Source organism: Neoarius graeffei, chromosome 27 (assembly GCF_027579695.1).
Source record: "Neoarius graeffei isolate fNeoGra1 chromosome 27, fNeoGra1.pri, whole genome shotgun sequence".
Taxonomy (NCBI): domain Eukaryota; kingdom Metazoa; phylum Chordata; class Actinopteri; order Siluriformes; family Ariidae; genus Neoarius; species Neoarius graeffei.
The window spans coordinates 40,918,570-40,935,721 of record NC_083595.1 but is presented as its reverse complement, the minus strand read 5'-3'; the positions used below and the strand labels follow the sequence as shown (position 1 = coordinate 40,935,721).

General features: G+C 39.7%; 1 protein-coding gene across 2 annotated transcripts in view; it reads right to left on the bottom strand.

The window, feature by feature from the left end:
* The window catches only part of itga11a (integrin, alpha 11a), a 133,037-nt gene that overhangs the window by 103,992 nt on the left and 11,893 nt on the right, over positions 1-17,152 (bottom strand). For both annotated transcript variants that reach the window (XM_060912055.1, XM_060912056.1), the window contains exon 2: positions 15,201-15,312. In XM_060912055.1, the coding sequence (XP_060768038.1) occupies positions 15,201-15,312 (112 nt within the window). The remainder of the gene's footprint in view (positions 1-15,200; positions 15,313-17,152) is intronic.

Here is a 17,152-nt window from a genome sequence, read left to right as displayed (position 1 = left end):
CCATATTGTATCTTTAGGGGTACACCGGCTTATCACTAAGGCAGTACCCTTTAAGGTACTTAGTTGTACCATTTATATACTGATTGGGAACATATATGTACCTTTTTTGACCCTAAAAAGGTACACATAGTTACCTTGAAGTCCAATAATGAGTCCTGAGGGGTACGTTAGTGAAGATCGTACCTTGGGGGACAGAACTGGACTCCTACTGTAACCCATTTCTGACAGCGTGTGGTGGTCTGGGAAAACCAATCAGATAGTCAAATTTTGACATTTCCAACAGTCCTCTCTATTGGAATGGCAAGGCCAATTCTTTTGTTTTTGCTATACACTGAAGACAATGGAAAGATTAATATGAGATGAATATGAGGTTTGAACTCACTCTTTTATCAGGTGATCAAAAATATTAGAACATGTGACTGACAGGTGTTTCTTACTGGCCAGGTGTGCCCTGTTTGATTAACTGTTTAAGCTCTGAATGTTCTTAGCCCTGGATTTTGACTGTGAAGGCTGAATTTGTTGTTAAAAAAAGGATAAACTAACATGAAGACCAGAGAGCTGTCTTTGGGAGAAAAGACAGAAAATCTATCAAAGCCATTGCATAAGCATTGAGCATAGCAAATACAACAACTGGAATGTCCTAAAAGAAGAATGAAATCACTGGTGTACCAGACATCGACCATGCTGGCCACAGATAACCACAATTGATGACAGATAGATGGTAAGAGCTGTGAAGAAGAAGTAAAAAATAACAGTTAGTGACATCACAGATAACCTCCATAGGGCAGGGGTGAAGGTATAACAATCCACTGTTTGAAGACTTTGAGAGCAGACATATAGAGACCATACCACAAGATGCAAACCAGTCATCGGCAGTAGGAATCAGAAGGCCAGATTAGAGTTTGTAAAGAATTACAGTGATAAGCCACAAAAGATCTGGAACCAAGATTAACTTCTACCAAAGTGATGGAAAAGCCAAAGTGGAGAAAGGAAGGATTAGCCCATCGGTCAAGTACGGTGGGGCCGGCATAGCTTGGGCTTTCAAGACTGGAACAGGCTCACTAAACTTTATTGATGATGTACTCATGATGGTAGCAGCAGAATGAATTCAGAAGTCTACAGAAACATCTTGAGCATGCATTTCACCTACTGAAGAGGAGACAGAAGGGAGACAGCTGCCAAAACAAACAACAACTGAAAGAAACCGTGGGGTTCCTATATGCAATCAAATATTATGGAATATGCAACCAAATATGAAGTGTTATTTCCTGAAATTTACTTTAAGATTAACTGTTCCAATACTTATGTTTCTCCTTTGCACATACATATCTCAGTCAGAAGTAAAGTTATTCCCAAAACTGAAAGGGACTCTTCACATTTAAAGATTTCATTTCAATTCCACTGAAAGATGCCGTTTGCATTTAAACGTAAGCCTTATCATCATCTCGTCAATTGACTGATTAATGTCATTTAAACATTTTAAATCTTTGTCCACTTTCATCTGTACAGAGCAATGGCGTAGATTTATATAGGGATGGTAGGGACATATCACAATCAATATTTGGGGAATACAAAATAGTCCCTACCAATATTTACCATTTTATTTTAATATAGCGAAAATCTACATTTATTAATGTAATATTTCAATATACTACGCAGTGGTAGCCTTAATTTAAACGTTTTGTTTATGAGAGGTTCCGAGATGTATTCGGAGCTATGACGACCCATGCCGCTATTTCATTGGCTGCAACAGAGCGATGGTCATCAGTGGTGACAGTCAGGTAGCCTCACGCGAAAGCAGAGGTCCATGTGCTGTGGTGCTGAAAGTGGCAACGCATCTGGCTCGTAATGGCCCGAAACTGTATAAATTTGTCATTCTGAATTTGACCACTGTTCTACTTTATAAGCTTAAGAGACAACAATGCCATTGCCACCAAAAAAGAAACAGGACATTAGAAGTTATTTCACCACCGCGACAGTAAGTATAGTGCGCCCAGAAGTTTGATATTTAGCTGTGTCACGCAACACAATTATTGCAGTGTTCAGTGAAGGCTTAGCTAAGTGTTATATTTCCTCCTCCCCTCCCGTGTCTTTTTGGAGTGCTAGTTTTAACTGTCTGTAGTAGCCAACAGAATAAAGCCCTGGCAGATACATGCAATAAACATGGGAAGTCATGGAAAGTCATGGAAAGATGCTGATACAGTGGTGCTTGAAAGTTTGTGAACCCTTTAGAATTTTCTATATTTCTGCATAAATATGACCTAAAACATCATCAGATTTTCACACAAGTCCTAAAAGTAGATAAAGAGAACCCAGTTAAACAAATGAGACAAAAATATTATACTTGGTCATTTATTTATTGAGGAAAATGATCCAATATTACAGATCTGTGAGTGGCAAAAGTATGTGAACCTTTGCTGTCGGTATCTGGTGTGACCCCCTTGTGCAGCAATAACTGCAACTAAACGTTTCCGGTAACTGCTGATCAGTCCTGCACACCAGCTTGGAGGAATTTTAGCCCATTCCTCCATACAGAACAACTTCAATTCTGGGTTGTTGGTGGGTTTCCTCACATGAACTACTCGCTTCAGGTCCTTTCACAACATTTCCATTGGATTAAGGTCAGGACTTTGACTTGGCCATTCCAAAACATTAAATTTATTCTCCTTTAACCATTCTTTGGTAGAACGACTTGTGTGCTTAGGGTCGTTGTCTTGCTGCATGACCCACCTTCTCTTGAGATTCAATTCATGGACAGATGCCCTGACATTTTTCTTTAGAATTTGCTGGTATAATTCAGAATTCATTGTTCCATCAATGATGGCAAGCCATCCTGGCCCAGATGCAGCAAAACAAGCCCAAACCATGATACTACCACCACTATATTTCACAGATGGGATAAGGTTCTTATGCTGGAATGCAGTGTTTTCCTTTCTTCAAACATAATGCTTCTCATTTAAACCAAAAAGTTCTATTTTGGTCTCATCTGTCCACAAAACATTTTTCCAATAGCCTTCTGGCTTGTCCACGTGATCTTTAGCAAACTGCAGATGAGCAGCAATGTTCTTTTTGGAGAGCAGTGGCTTTCTACTTGCAACCCTGCCATGCACACCATTGTTGCTCAGTGTTCTCCTGATGGTGGACTCATGAACATTCACATTAGCCAATGTGAGAGAGGCCTTCAGTTGCTTAGAAGTTACCCTGGGGTCCTTTGTGACCTTGCCGACTATTACATGCCTTGCTCTTGGAGTGATCTTTGTTGGTCGACCACTCCTGGGGAGGCTAACAGTGGTCTTGAATTTCCTCCATTTGTACACAGTCTGTCTGATTGTGGATTGGTGGAGTCCAAACCCTTTAGAGATGGTTTTGTAACCTTTTCCAGCCTGATGAGCATCAACAACGCTCTTTCTGAGGTCCTCAGAAATCTCCTTTGTTCGTGCCATGATACACTTCCACAAACATGTGTTGTGAAGATCAGACTTTGATAGATCCCTGTTCTTTAAATAAAACAGGGTGCCCACTCACACCTGATTGTCATCCCATTGATTGAAAACACCTGACTCTAATTTCACCTTCAAATTAACTGCTAATCCTAGAGGTTCACATACTTTTGTCACTCACAGATATGTTATATTGGATCATTTCCTCAATAAATAAATGACCAAGTATAATATTTTTGTCTCATTTGTTTAACTGGGTTCTCTTTATCTACTTTTAGGACTTGTGTGAAAATCTGATAAGGTTTTCGGTCATATTTATGCAGAAATATAGAAAATTCTAAAGGGTTCACAAACTTTCAAGCACCACTGTAGCTCCCGTTTTAATTATTTAGTTAGTTAAAGCATTTATGTTTACATATTTAGTTTTGCCAGTTGATAAACACAGATGCACATAAGCATGCAAGTTGCAGTGCAAGTTGCATGATGCAACAAACACTGCAATAATACAGAGATTTTTATTTATTTATTTTTATATAGTGCAAGATATTATTTATTTGTTCTTTTCTGGATATTTTTCTGTTAAATGCACAATATCCCAATAATGTAGAGACTGCATCATTTACCTGAAGTGCAAGAAGTTATTTCTTTGTTCTTATCTGGATTTGTGTTTGCTGTATAATACAGAAGATCCCAATAATAGTTATTTATTTTGATCTTATCTGGAATGTTTTTCTCTTAACTGCATAAGAGGACAAAATGCAAAATGTATGCTGAATTTGGAAAAGGAATAAGTAAAGTGTTCTTGAACTGTTCCGCTGAGTATGAGTGTGGTTGTGTACACGTGATGTAAACTCAACAAAAATAAAAACTTTACACTCGTTTCAAAGTCAATAATTTGAACATTTTGGAAAATAGGTTTGAAATAACGATTGTATTCAATTATCTTGTCATTAAAGATGCTATAGCATACAGATCATGTTTGTCATGGAATCGGTTCCACCGGAAATGCGACGACAATGTCCATGATCAAAAACTGTGAGTCACAACTTAATGAAATCATGTCAATATCGGGTGTGTCCTCCATGGGCGTTCACAACTGCGATACAACGTCTCCTCATGGATTGGATGATGCGTCTAAACACAGCTTGGGGAATGCGCCGCCATATTTGTACCAACATGGCACCAAGCTCCTGCAAGTTCTGTGGAGGGTTCCAGTGGTTCCTGTGGTGCCAGTTTGATGGAGACGTGTCTGGAGATTATGGATGGTCTGTCGACTGCATCCCATAACCCTCGCAACGTCAGTGACGGATGTTCCTGTATTCAGCATGCCAATGGCACGTTCACGCTGAATGTTTGACAGTCGTGGCATTGCAAATTAACGAATAATTAACCATAAAACCTTGTTTTTCTGAGATGACACTCTGCTACCGTGAGATCAATTGCACGTGTATCAATAGGTCACGTCACTTGTGTCACGTGGAAACGTGATTTTAGCGTGCAGTGCTCTCGCACATGCTACGTAGGCCCGACCAGTAGAATGAATGTGTGACGTAATGCCCTTGACAATGCATTTAACCATAATCACAACAAGAACTCTTTCAAGAAAAGTTTCTAAACACGATTTGAAAAATAATGAGTGTCAAGTTTTTATTTTTGCTGAGTATATGATCAAGTTATGGGTGGATGGGGGGGGGGGGAGTAAGTTGTAATGTCCCTACCAAAGCTTAGACCAAACCTACGCCCTTGGTACAGAGTATTTAAGTGCTCTTCTCTGTTTTGATGATGTTGTGACAGTGCAAGAGAATTGTGGACATTTTGACAGCCAGTTTCTGATTACAAACTGAACTGGCCTGAGTTTCCCAAAAGCATCATAGCACAAAGATCATCATTAAATGGTAGAGCGAGCAGCACGATGAACGCTCTCTCTCCTAGTTAAGATGCTCTTAGCGTTTAGAGGCTTTTGGGAAACCCAACCCTGATTAGGTTCATGTCCATTTTGTTATGGCATGAAACTATCCAAAAAGTGCAACAAATCATGAGAAAAGCACACTTAGCTAGCAAAATTTTAAATGTGTTTGTCAGATCAATGGCATTTTTATTGAACTTGTTCCTTATAAAATGCGCCCCAACATATAAGCAAGATTAGAAAATGACCTAATAATATTTTCATTGTTTTGATAGAAGCTATTTATTTTTTAAAGGTGAGATGTTCAAGTATTGTTTGTATTATTGCCAGGAAAACCTGATTTTCAGCCACAGTGACATGTCGGGTTTCCCAGACCACACACATATCAGGCCATATAAATTAACAACAATTAAATTGCAGCACGTTACAAATATTTTCAGTATAAATACGGAGGTGATTATAGGAAATCGTGAGTGCTGATTGGTCAAGAAATTTGGACTATTTCTTGATAATCAGCTCAAATGACTCGGCAAAATAGCGGTGAATTGCTTTGTCACCGTAAGTGAGGAAGAATTTGAAATTATGAAAGAAAATCCTGTTCCTTAAAGCACTAAAGATGTTATGAGGTTTGGTATAAAACTATTCAAAGGTAAGGTGTAATTGTGATTTATTTTGTTTATTTCAAAACAAAATATTTTATGATTACCTCGACTTCGTCTCGGTTATTATTCAGTGATATTCACTTCGCCTTCGGTGAATAATTGTTAATTAGCTTATTAAACTCTGGTATCCAAGTGTAAATATTAGAACTATTCAGCCTCAGTTTTAAATTGGACCAGTTAATGAACACAAACGTTCACGGTAACGTTTATGAACTTAATTTTACTTACATCAAAAAACATCAATTAATACAATTGTTAGTCACCTTGTCAATGTCAATTATGGTGGATCAGTGCTCAAGTACATAGCTTTTTCATGTTAAAAGATACATTAAATAATGTCAGTAAAGGAAGCCTTGATGTAAACTCTCATACGACACTCACTGCATTTCAATGGGAATAAAGGTGCATGGGGGTGGCACGGTGGTGTAGTGGTTAGCGCTGTCGCCTCACAGCAAGAAGGTCCTGGGTTCGAGCCCCGGGGCCGGCGAGGGCCTTTCTGTGCGGAGTTTGCATGTTCTCCCCGTGTCCGCGTGGGTTTCCTCCGGGTGCTCCGGTTTCCCCCACAGTCCAAAGACATGCAGGTTAGGTTAACTGGTGACTCTAAATTGACCGTAGGTGTGAATGTGAGTGTGAATGGTTGTCTGTGTCTATGTGTCAGCCCTGTGATGACCTGGCGACTTGTCCAGGGTGTACCCCGCCTTTCGCCCGTAGTCAGCTGGGATAGGCTCCAGCTTGCCTGCGACCCTGTAGAAGGATAAAGCGGCTAGAGATAATGTAATGTGTGATAAAGGTGCATGGACTGAATGTACAGCCATGCGGCTCCTACAAAGCACTTCCCACTTCAAGGATCCCAAACAACCCAGTGCTTCCCCAGAAAGGAATCCAATACTGAATTCCTGGAATAAGCAGTGCGTTCATCATCCCAGAAAAATATTCTGTGCACTAAAGCATCTGCATTGGACCCTGAGAACTGCATAAAGCTAACTGTGTGGAGCTGTGTGTGCTTTAAACATCACAGAAAATCGAGGAATTGGTCAGGTTTCACTGGAAGTGGAAGTGAGTGCCTTGAGATGGATGTAAGGAAACACTTCTTGGTATTTAATGTGAAGTTGACATGTGTGATCGAGGATTCAGATCTCTTCAAGCATTTCATCTCATTCCAGAAGATGATTCAAGTTCCACCCAGTTTGGACATTATAACTAGTATATCTGCCAAAAATACAGGATACATTAAAGGTTTTAAATTAGCAAAATGAACACTATCATTTTTAAAAATTTTTAATAGTAAGTGAACAGTCACTTCTAGGCATTCGGACCTCACTTTTAATTCTGTTCTGATTAGCATGTGTAAGCTACTGACTGGCTCGTTTGTTAGTGTGCCTTTGAGTGCCTGTTGAAAAACAGTACCTTTTATAATTGCACAAATTGCCTATTTAAGAATATATATATATATATATATATATATATATATATATATATATATATATATATATATTGGGCCTACTTTACATGTTAGCTAATAAGTTACAGTTGTAGCTATGCAATGTAGCTAGCTACCTATAAGGCAGAAACCTTTAGAATTAATTTGGGTATTGTTATGGTCTGGCTATAACAGAGTAAAATAATGTATGTATCTTGTTAGAATATTATGATGCTGGGGTTTTAGTGTAGCCCTGCGATGACCTGGTGACTTGTCCAGGGTGTACCCCACCTCTCGCCCATAGTCAGCTGGGATAGGCTCCAGCTTGCCTGCGACCCTGTAGAACAGGATAAGCGGCTACAGATAATGGATGGATGGATGGATGAATGGATGGATGGGTTTTAGTGTACCTGGCATGCTGTCTACCAATTGCCTGCCAGAATAATTATCTGTAAACAAGATGTAACAACGTATCAGAGAGTTAAATGGATTTAACATGGTTTCTACTAGAAATTATTCAAATTTCCATCACATAACATACTGCTTGCATAAACCCAAAGTTCCAGAACTGCCCTGTCATATTATATTACCTAATATAATACCAATTTGCACCACTTTTATCAATAGAACTTCATGAACGCTTTTTCTAATACAGCATATGAAAAATTGTCAAATCATATCCATACCTAGAGCAACCAGGAAGTCTTTTTCAGCACTTTGGACAAGAAATGTACAATGTGATGATCACGATGATCACCTAAAGTGCTGGTGCCATCTTCTCAGATCTAACACCAAGTTCTGGAAAAAGTTCTGCTGTGCAGTAGATCTCACTGACTAAAGTTTATCTAATAGTTTCGCTGAGATGATTCCACAAAATTAAAAAAAAAAAACATAAGGAAATAGTAAATTCATCCATCATCTGTAGCCACTTATCCTGTTCTACAGGGTTGCAAGCAAGCTGGAGCCTATCCCAGCTGACTATGGGTGAGAGGCAGGGTACACCCTGGACAAGTCGCCAGGTCATCACAGGGCTGACACATAGAGACACACAACCATTCATGGTCAATTTAGAGCCACCAATTAGCCTAACCTGCATGTCTTTGGAGGAAACTGGAGCATCTGGAAGAAACCCATGTAGACATGGGGAGAACATGCAACCTCCACACAGAAAGGCCCCCATCGGCCACTGGGCTCAAACCCAGGACCATCTTGCTGTGAGGTGACAGTGCTAACCACTACACCACCGTGCCACCCCCATACACTAACAGGATTTTATATACCCATTAAAGTTGAAACCACTTTGGCACTGTATGTTTAAAAACAATGCTAAAGCCCTGCATTTTGAGTGTAATATATTTTATTGGCTATATAGAAATGATATCTAATTTATGGTCATGTTTAAGGCAGGTGTAGGATTTTTGTTGACTTTTTGGCTCAGCCTTTGGCTGAAGCCTATAGAGGCCCCTGTCTGTATGTGTACGTTTAACCGAGTTTGAGCGTGTTTAAGGATGTAATTGGCGTGCCAGCCTCAAGTAGCGATTCCACAGTTGCGGTGTGGTGCTGACTATATAAATGCCATGTTACATAACCTCAGTTTATGATGTAATCCTCCACGGTTGAGAGTGCTGTCGGGCAAAGGAACAGATTTTGCAACATCGGATCGAATCCAGGTGTCAACATACGGTATTTCTGAGCAGGCTATTTTTTTCTATTTATGTACCATAGTTTCTATCTCCTAATCAGAAAAAGGCTGAGCTCAGACCTGCACAGGTCTCTGGTTACTATTTCATACCTGTTGCATTTGCATGTTGATGGTGTAGCTTTTTATCTTGGCAGCCTTTACCACCAATAGAGTGATAATAAGCCTATCATGATGTACCTGCTTGCTTGTTTTAACAGATACTAGCCACTTATTTCTGGAACATAGAGCTTGGTACATTACTTGTAAAATGATAGCTACAGAGCTCTTCGCCTGTAATTAGATTCTGATGTTAAAATCCTCTCCATTTGCTGAGGATGCACAAATTCATCTTGTTACTTAGAACGGTAGTATTTTGTCGGGGCTTTGGGAAGACCAGAACTGACCCAAAACGTACTTTGTGTTTCAAAGTCTTGCCAAGACATATGGAGTGATGGAAAGTGACACCTCTGGGGCTCATGTACTTCTGACACTCATATATCATCATTTTATTTCTCATGTCGGAAAACTAGGAAGGAGGAGCCAATCCCACTCACTCTGACTTTGGCATTATCTAATATTGGCATTATGAGTCTAGGCTGCTAAATATGTTCTACAGCTGCTTTCAAGGAATCCAGTTTAATATAACAGTGTAGGAGGAAGGAAGGGGGAAAAAAAACCTGGATTTCTCTTTCTTGAGGACGTGATGTTACTTGAAAAAGTACTTATTGAGACATTTCCTGAGCGGACTGCTTGTCTCACACACGCTCTTACATTCACACACAGCCAGCAGTGTCTCTCAGCATCTAAAGCTTTTCCCCTGTTCAGACCGATCAAAAGTAGCCTTACACTGTGTTGACAATTAGCTACTGTTCCTCCCATTCCCTATCGCCTCGAGCTGCGCCAGTGCAAACACTCAAGCTTCCTGATGCTCACACACACAAAGATATTGTTTTAATTTCCAGCTCCCCACGAAGTAACCAACTTTGCAAACATTCATGAACTCTTTGGAGTCTGCAGGCATTATGTTGCATAACTACCTTTGACAATCCTGTATTGTATTTAAAAAAAAAAAATGTATTGGTCTTTTATTTCCTGCTTTTGTTTGTCAGTAAATGTATATGACAAATGCATTTTGTCAAACAATTAATAGCTCTGAATGTGGTTTCTCTAGAAGGCTTCACTGATTTAGAATAAAGCGTATAGTGCTGGAGAGTAATAAATTGTTAGAAATCTGTTTGTGCAATTAGGGCACATGAATGCATCCCCCCTGACCCACTCACCCCCCAACACACATGTACAAGGACACATACAGAAGTTAGGCATACCAGATACACACACACACACACACACACACACACACACACACACACACACACACACAACACTAAAATTTCCTTTAGCCCGTAAATGATTTCCAGATGTGTTTTGACTGATGGGAAGAGAGAGAGAGAGAGAGAGAGAGAGAGAGAGAGAGAGAGAGAGAGAGATGGACTATTAGGCTCCTGCTCAAATGAGGAGATCTTTGTTGATATCACCAAATATCAGCCCAACTAAATTTACAACAAACACTCTGGTTTCAGCTGCAGTCCTGGCATTAAGCATTTACACAAAACTATGTGGAGAATCTAAACGAGGGAGAAACATTTTCATCATGGTCTGGAGAGCAATAGGAATGCCACTGTGATTATTCAAGGCAGCAAATCATTTCAAATCGTTATTGTCTATTAAAACAGATCTCTCCGGTTACAGAGTATGTGTTATGTTTACTCTTAATGGAAGGAAGTACTGACATTCAGATTTCTAGATCCTAAATATTATAGTCTGTTCAATGTCACATTATTATAATAAAATCAATTTTGCATCAAAGCTAAATTTACTTCGCCGGCACCCTTTAGCCCTATTCGAGTGATTATGAGTTCCATGATTATAATCCAGTACAAATCAGCAAAGTCTGGAGAAGGAGCCAATAGTCCACTTGCATGTGACGTCACAGCCAATCCAGATTGTAAACAGACGCCATCTTGTCGGTCAAATGCCATATTTCCGCCATCGCAATTTACCGACACTGACTTTCGTTGTTTTTCGCCCAAATCTGCAAATATTACCGTGCCACAATGCCGGAGAGTTGTATGGCATATAAATGCCACAACAGGAGAGGTCAGAAATCGGGAAGAAAGTTTCATAGGCTGCCACGGGACCCTGACAGGCGTGCAAAATGGATTGCTGCTATCAGGTATACCATATATACAGTAATAGTGATAGACTACTGATACTTGATCTAACTGATAATACAAAATATTCAACCATAATCGGCTGGTCAGTGCTATACTAGATACTACTGATATATCTAGTATCAGTACTAGTACTCAATACTTAAGTGACTTACCCGTCCAATGAGGATTGTTATTTTCTTGTTTACAAGATGCCACATCTGAGGGGGGCTGACAAATCCTGAATTTCTGTAAAGATAACTGTCCAGAGATTTATAAGCACGCAGTGCTTCACCACTGAACAGCGAGGGAAAGTTAATGAGGTAATTATACACATCTGGATATTCCACCTCTGGCAGTTCAATATCCACTGACACGGTCGTGAAAACTATGTCCGGTAATCGATAAGGGTCACTAATCTGTAGGTTGTTTATTTTAGACATATATCTAGTTATCTGTTCATTAGAAAAATGAGCCATGTAGTCCGTCGGTTGAAATTGATCTATTTTGTATACGAGTGCAACAATATTCAGTTGTGTTGTTGACCGACAAGATGGCGGCTGTTTACATTCCAGCCAGGATTCGGTCACGTGACTGCAAGAGCTGCATTCAAGGAAATTCAATTCAAGGAAAACTCCACCCTCAAACACATTTGAATATTTGCAATGTGCTGAGGGATTCTGGTGCTAATTTTTGGTTTTATTTTGTTATGTCTGCGAGAGGCTGGTGGTTGTCTGCTGCTCTGACGTCACAGGGAGGGAGACATTGTTGGCGCAATTACGATGACATTTAATAGCAGAAAAAAAACAATCTCAAAACTAAGGTATAATGGTCAGGTTTTGCTGTTAGCTCAAAAAAAAAAAAGAATAAGAGCTTCTTTTCTCATTCACCATTTTCCAGTGATGTTTAGTATCATTAGAAACTGATCTATTGGAAGTTGATCTGTTTGAGAGGTGTGAAGAGATGAGGATGATAAGAACTGGACGATCTAAAGCAGTTTTTCTCAACCAGTGGGCTGAGGCCCATTAGTGGGCCGCAAAGCACCATCTAGTGGGCCACGAATTTTGTTTTTCAAGTTGAAGCTAAATTTTTACTCGTAGTAGGGTAGCTACAATTGCTGGGTTGCATCCGACATCACATCTGCCTCATTAACCCCTTCAATGCCCTTGGACGAGTCACGTACGTCATGAAATCTTACCGCTGTGCCTTATGAATGTTTTAGGCATTGACTGTAATTCATATATGCCACTGTGAAGTAAAAGTTAAAAGTAATGTGCCATGTAAGGTACATAAAAGGAGGTGTTTATGACAAGTAGCGTACGTCATAAGGCACAGCGGTAAAAGATTTCATGACATACGCAACTCGTCCAAGGGCATTGACGGGGTTAAGCTACGGTCACACTACAGCCTAGTTGTTTTGCGATGGGTTATCAATGAAAATGAGGCATTTTGTGGTGACGCATGGCAATACACACGTGAGCTAAAAGTTGTGGTCACACAGCAGGTGAACACTTGACTTGACAGTTTGCACACTTGAGTCTGGCGCAGCTCGAGCAGCCGCACTCGCTCACGGAGCGTGTTGTGTACGCTCTTGGGATCCGGCCGTTATGGGAAACACCTGACGCTGATTACGAGTGCAGTCAGCACACACAGATACGGACGCTGTTTTCACAGAGGCTTTGCGAAGTACAGTATTATCATTATCATTGTCACATTTGTTTCTAGCCATGTTTATAACACTGTTTAAATATTCTGCTTTATGAGTTTGTGTTTTGTTTTTGTAAATATCACGCCTACTAATAAACACTCTTCCTGCACTTAGATCTGTCTATCACCATCTATCTTGTAGTGTCCTGATCCCTAGATCTTTAACCCAGCCTCTTATAAAACGTTGTACGCATCCATGCTCTTCCAGGTTTTCATCTGTTTGGCCGTGTAGAATGATGTCTGCAGCACCAGGTTGTCTGAGATGTTGGAGAACTCAACGGATGGATCATTTTCCAACTCATAGGAAAAATCCTTTTTTGTTAATGTCTAAGGATCTATCCCATCGAGTGGTTTCTATATCCACTTCTTTTGAGTGTACTTCTTGGTTTTAATAACTTGCTTGTTTGCTGTACACAAACACGGTAAATAAGTTCTTGCGTTAATCAACCAGACTCCACTTGTGGATCATTAATTCCTTTTGACTGAGAATGCCCTGCATGCATGGTTTTTTCTGTCACATCCATACAGTTTTAAATACAATATGTACAATTAAAAACAGTTTGTTTTTATTGCGTTTATTTAATTTCTGGGCTCCCATCTGTAACAGGAAGTGATGTCGCATCCCATTAATACACTTTACAATAGATTATTAGATTCTAATAGAATACATGAGCCAAAATAATTGGGGATCTATTTAATGGGCCCCGACTCGTTACAAGTATGAATAGGTGGAACTTAAAGTAGAAAAGGTTGAGAACCCCTGATCTAAAGTACTAAAGCACTGCTGCATCGCTCTTTTTAGGTAGGCTGTACAGTTTTCCTTTAATTGGTAATAGGCATGGTCATGCTAACATTTAAATTCAGGCAAATTACAAAGATACTTTTATCAAATCTGAATTGCTAGTGTAGTCGCTTAAAAATAACATTACTGAGCCCTGTATAGTAAAACCAATCCTGTTTGTGAAGCAATGGCGCATCCAGGTTTTAAGATGTGCAGTGCTAAATAGGGAGCAAGAGCAGACTAAGTGGTAGCAACACCAATTACATATGGAACATAGCTGTATTTGCAATATATCTGATTTGTTCCTTGATGCAAAATGAATAGCCACATAATGAGCTTCCCTGTAGTTCCTAATACTCAGTGGAATGTTGTTGAACTATTTACAATGTGTTTTGATTTAATGAGCATGAATTCGCATATGGTTACTTAAGTCTACTGGAGTAATAGACCACAACAGACCTCTCGTAGATGTGATTTGAGGTCAGAGATGGGGTGGTAATTGGGATGACAAGACTTATCCCAGTGGTAGAAACCTTCCCACAGCCTCCCACCCCCACAACCAATCCAGAGACTCCAAATAGAGGAGAAAGTCAGAAGCTTGATGAAAGATGTTTTGGTTAAGCCATAGTTTGCAAATTGAGGCCAAAACTTATGTTTAGAATTTACATGGAGCAAGGATGCTGATTTAGGCTGTGAAAGCCAATCAATCAACGAACTGTCATTTTATACTAAATGTCAACATTTATTTGATTATACATACAGAACGATTTAAAATGATCTGGAGTCATTTAGAAGTAACCATGATGTAATGATGTAATCCAATAATCAACACACAGAGACACATCGCTTCTGTGGTCAGCACACACAGTAAGATTGCCAGTATCCTCACTGATGATGTCATATGGATAGATGACAAATGCCCTGCTCATTCTACTCACAGCAAAATGTATTAGTGGTTCACCACATGAACCGTGATATTAGGAGTTTTTCTGTGGGATTTTGGCAAACAATGGTGGACTGAATGAATGAATAATGCTTTCTTGCGTATATAACAATTTTAAAGTTGCGTTCAATTGACCTTGAATGCATTCCTAAGAAAATATTGGAGTGACAGCCTGCTTAAACAAAAAACAAACAAATAAATGTATATTTTTGGACCATATTCCATTCGTGCCATGCACAGCATTGTAGACATTTCATTGTAGAAATTACATTTCATACTTCGACACTGCTCTCTGATGGATACAGCAGTGGCGTAACACGATATGATGATGATGATTTCATACTTCAGGCAAGATTGCTACAAGCCAAAATTGGTAAAAAAAATATTACATAGAAAGGAAACACAAAGGAAGGAAATGACAAAAGGAATGAATGAAGAATGGTTTCTTACCATTTCTGTCCACCAGCTATGTGTTGCTGTACGGTGTAACCAAACTGCGCCTGCTTTGGGCCCTTTATGACTCTGTGGCTCTTGGTGTCTATGTTGAAACAGTCATAGAGCCCTGCAAGAAAGCAGAAATGGGTCAAACACAAACCATCCAAAACATTTCTCATTTATTGTATTCATTGGCAATGGTGAGGGCGGCACGGTGGTGTAGTGGTTAGCGCTGTCGCCTCACAGCAAGAAGGTCCGGGTTCGAGCCCAGTGGCTGGCGAGGGCCTTTCTGTGTGGAGTTTGCATGTTCTCCCCGTGTCCGCATGGATTTCCTCCGAGTGCTCCGGTTTCCCCCACAGTCCAAAGACATGCAGGTTAGGCTAATTGGTGGCTTTAAATTGACCGTAGGTGTGAATGTGAGTGTGAATGGTTGTCTGTGTCTATGTGTCAGCCCTGTGATGACCTGGCGACTTGTCCAGGGTGTACCTGTAGGACAGGATAAGCAGCTACAGATAATGGATGGATGAATGGCAATGGTGATAATTTCTGAAACATTTTACTGAAACCGAAATCTGCTGCCAAGTTATATAGTTTCACCAGTATGGGATTGAGAGTGAGAATATGAGATGGTGATTTGAACTCCATCCATCCATCCATCCATCCATCCATCCATTATCTGTAGCTGCTTATCCTGTGCAGGGTCGCAGGCAAGCTGGAGCCTATCCTAGCTGACTATGGGTGAGAGGTGGGGTACACCCTGGACAAGTCGCCAGGTCATCACAGGGCTGGGTGATCTGAACTAAACCTCACAATTCCTCAAAAAATCTCATTAGAGTCCACAATTCAATTATTGCAAGAATCTTAACTGTTGTATAGTCCTCTTTTGTACTATGTGAATAAATATTCTACATTAATATATATGATTATTATACATTCAAGACACGTTTTCAGTGGAATTAAAACATGTATTCTATTCCATTCTAGTGGGTTTCATTCATTTGGTTTGATAGCATGCAATATTGTTAGCATATCGCTTATCCTACGTGTATTACGTCACTACCCAATGAAGAATGAGTGTTGAATATGGTTTACGATATTGCATGGCTGTCAAGACAACATGATGTCATACGTTGGAGACGTAAAACTTCCAAGCTAGGAAGCGACTATGACAATTTGTAAACAAACATGGCTGCCAGGTTTGCTTTGGTAAATACGGAAGATTTTGAGAGAATTTTGAAAGAGAAAGATGCAATGAACAACCAAAAGGAATGTGTATGTATAATAATAATAATAATAATAATAATAATAATAATAATAATAATAATGGCTGGTTTATTTATGGTATATCAGATATATTCCATTCAGCTAGCATGATACTGAACTCATCTTCGACTCACTCAATATCATGTTAGCTGAATGGAATATATCTGATATACCATGAAAAAAAATTTCTATACCTAAAGCCAATCACATCACAAGCATCATAGTTTTATTGACCATATTTACGTTTTTGCTGGAAATTCATATTGTGTAACCATGTGAAAACAAACTACTGACACAACCAGCTTGGAAATAAGCACAAATGTTTTCTGGTGGTATTCCTCAGTAAGGAATCTGTTATCACTCAGTATGAACTGGAGCACAGCCACCCCCCTGTGTGAGGAGCATCTGACTGCTGGGACACTCTAAAATAACAAATACTCTCTTGGAGGTCCAATAAACATCTCTGTGAAGACCAGTTTTCTTTCTTAGCATACAAAGAACAAGTCTGTGCTTCTTTCAGCTTCAACTGACTGTCTGCCACTCTTTCAGCACACCACTGTCGAATAGAGAGACTGATTTGCCCCATCAGGGTAAAGCAGAACCATCGGTCAGTCCCAGATACTGAAATGACAGTCACTGAAGTGAAGTGAAAAAACAGAAGAATGAGACCTATCCACTGGACAGACTGAGAGCAACTAATAAAC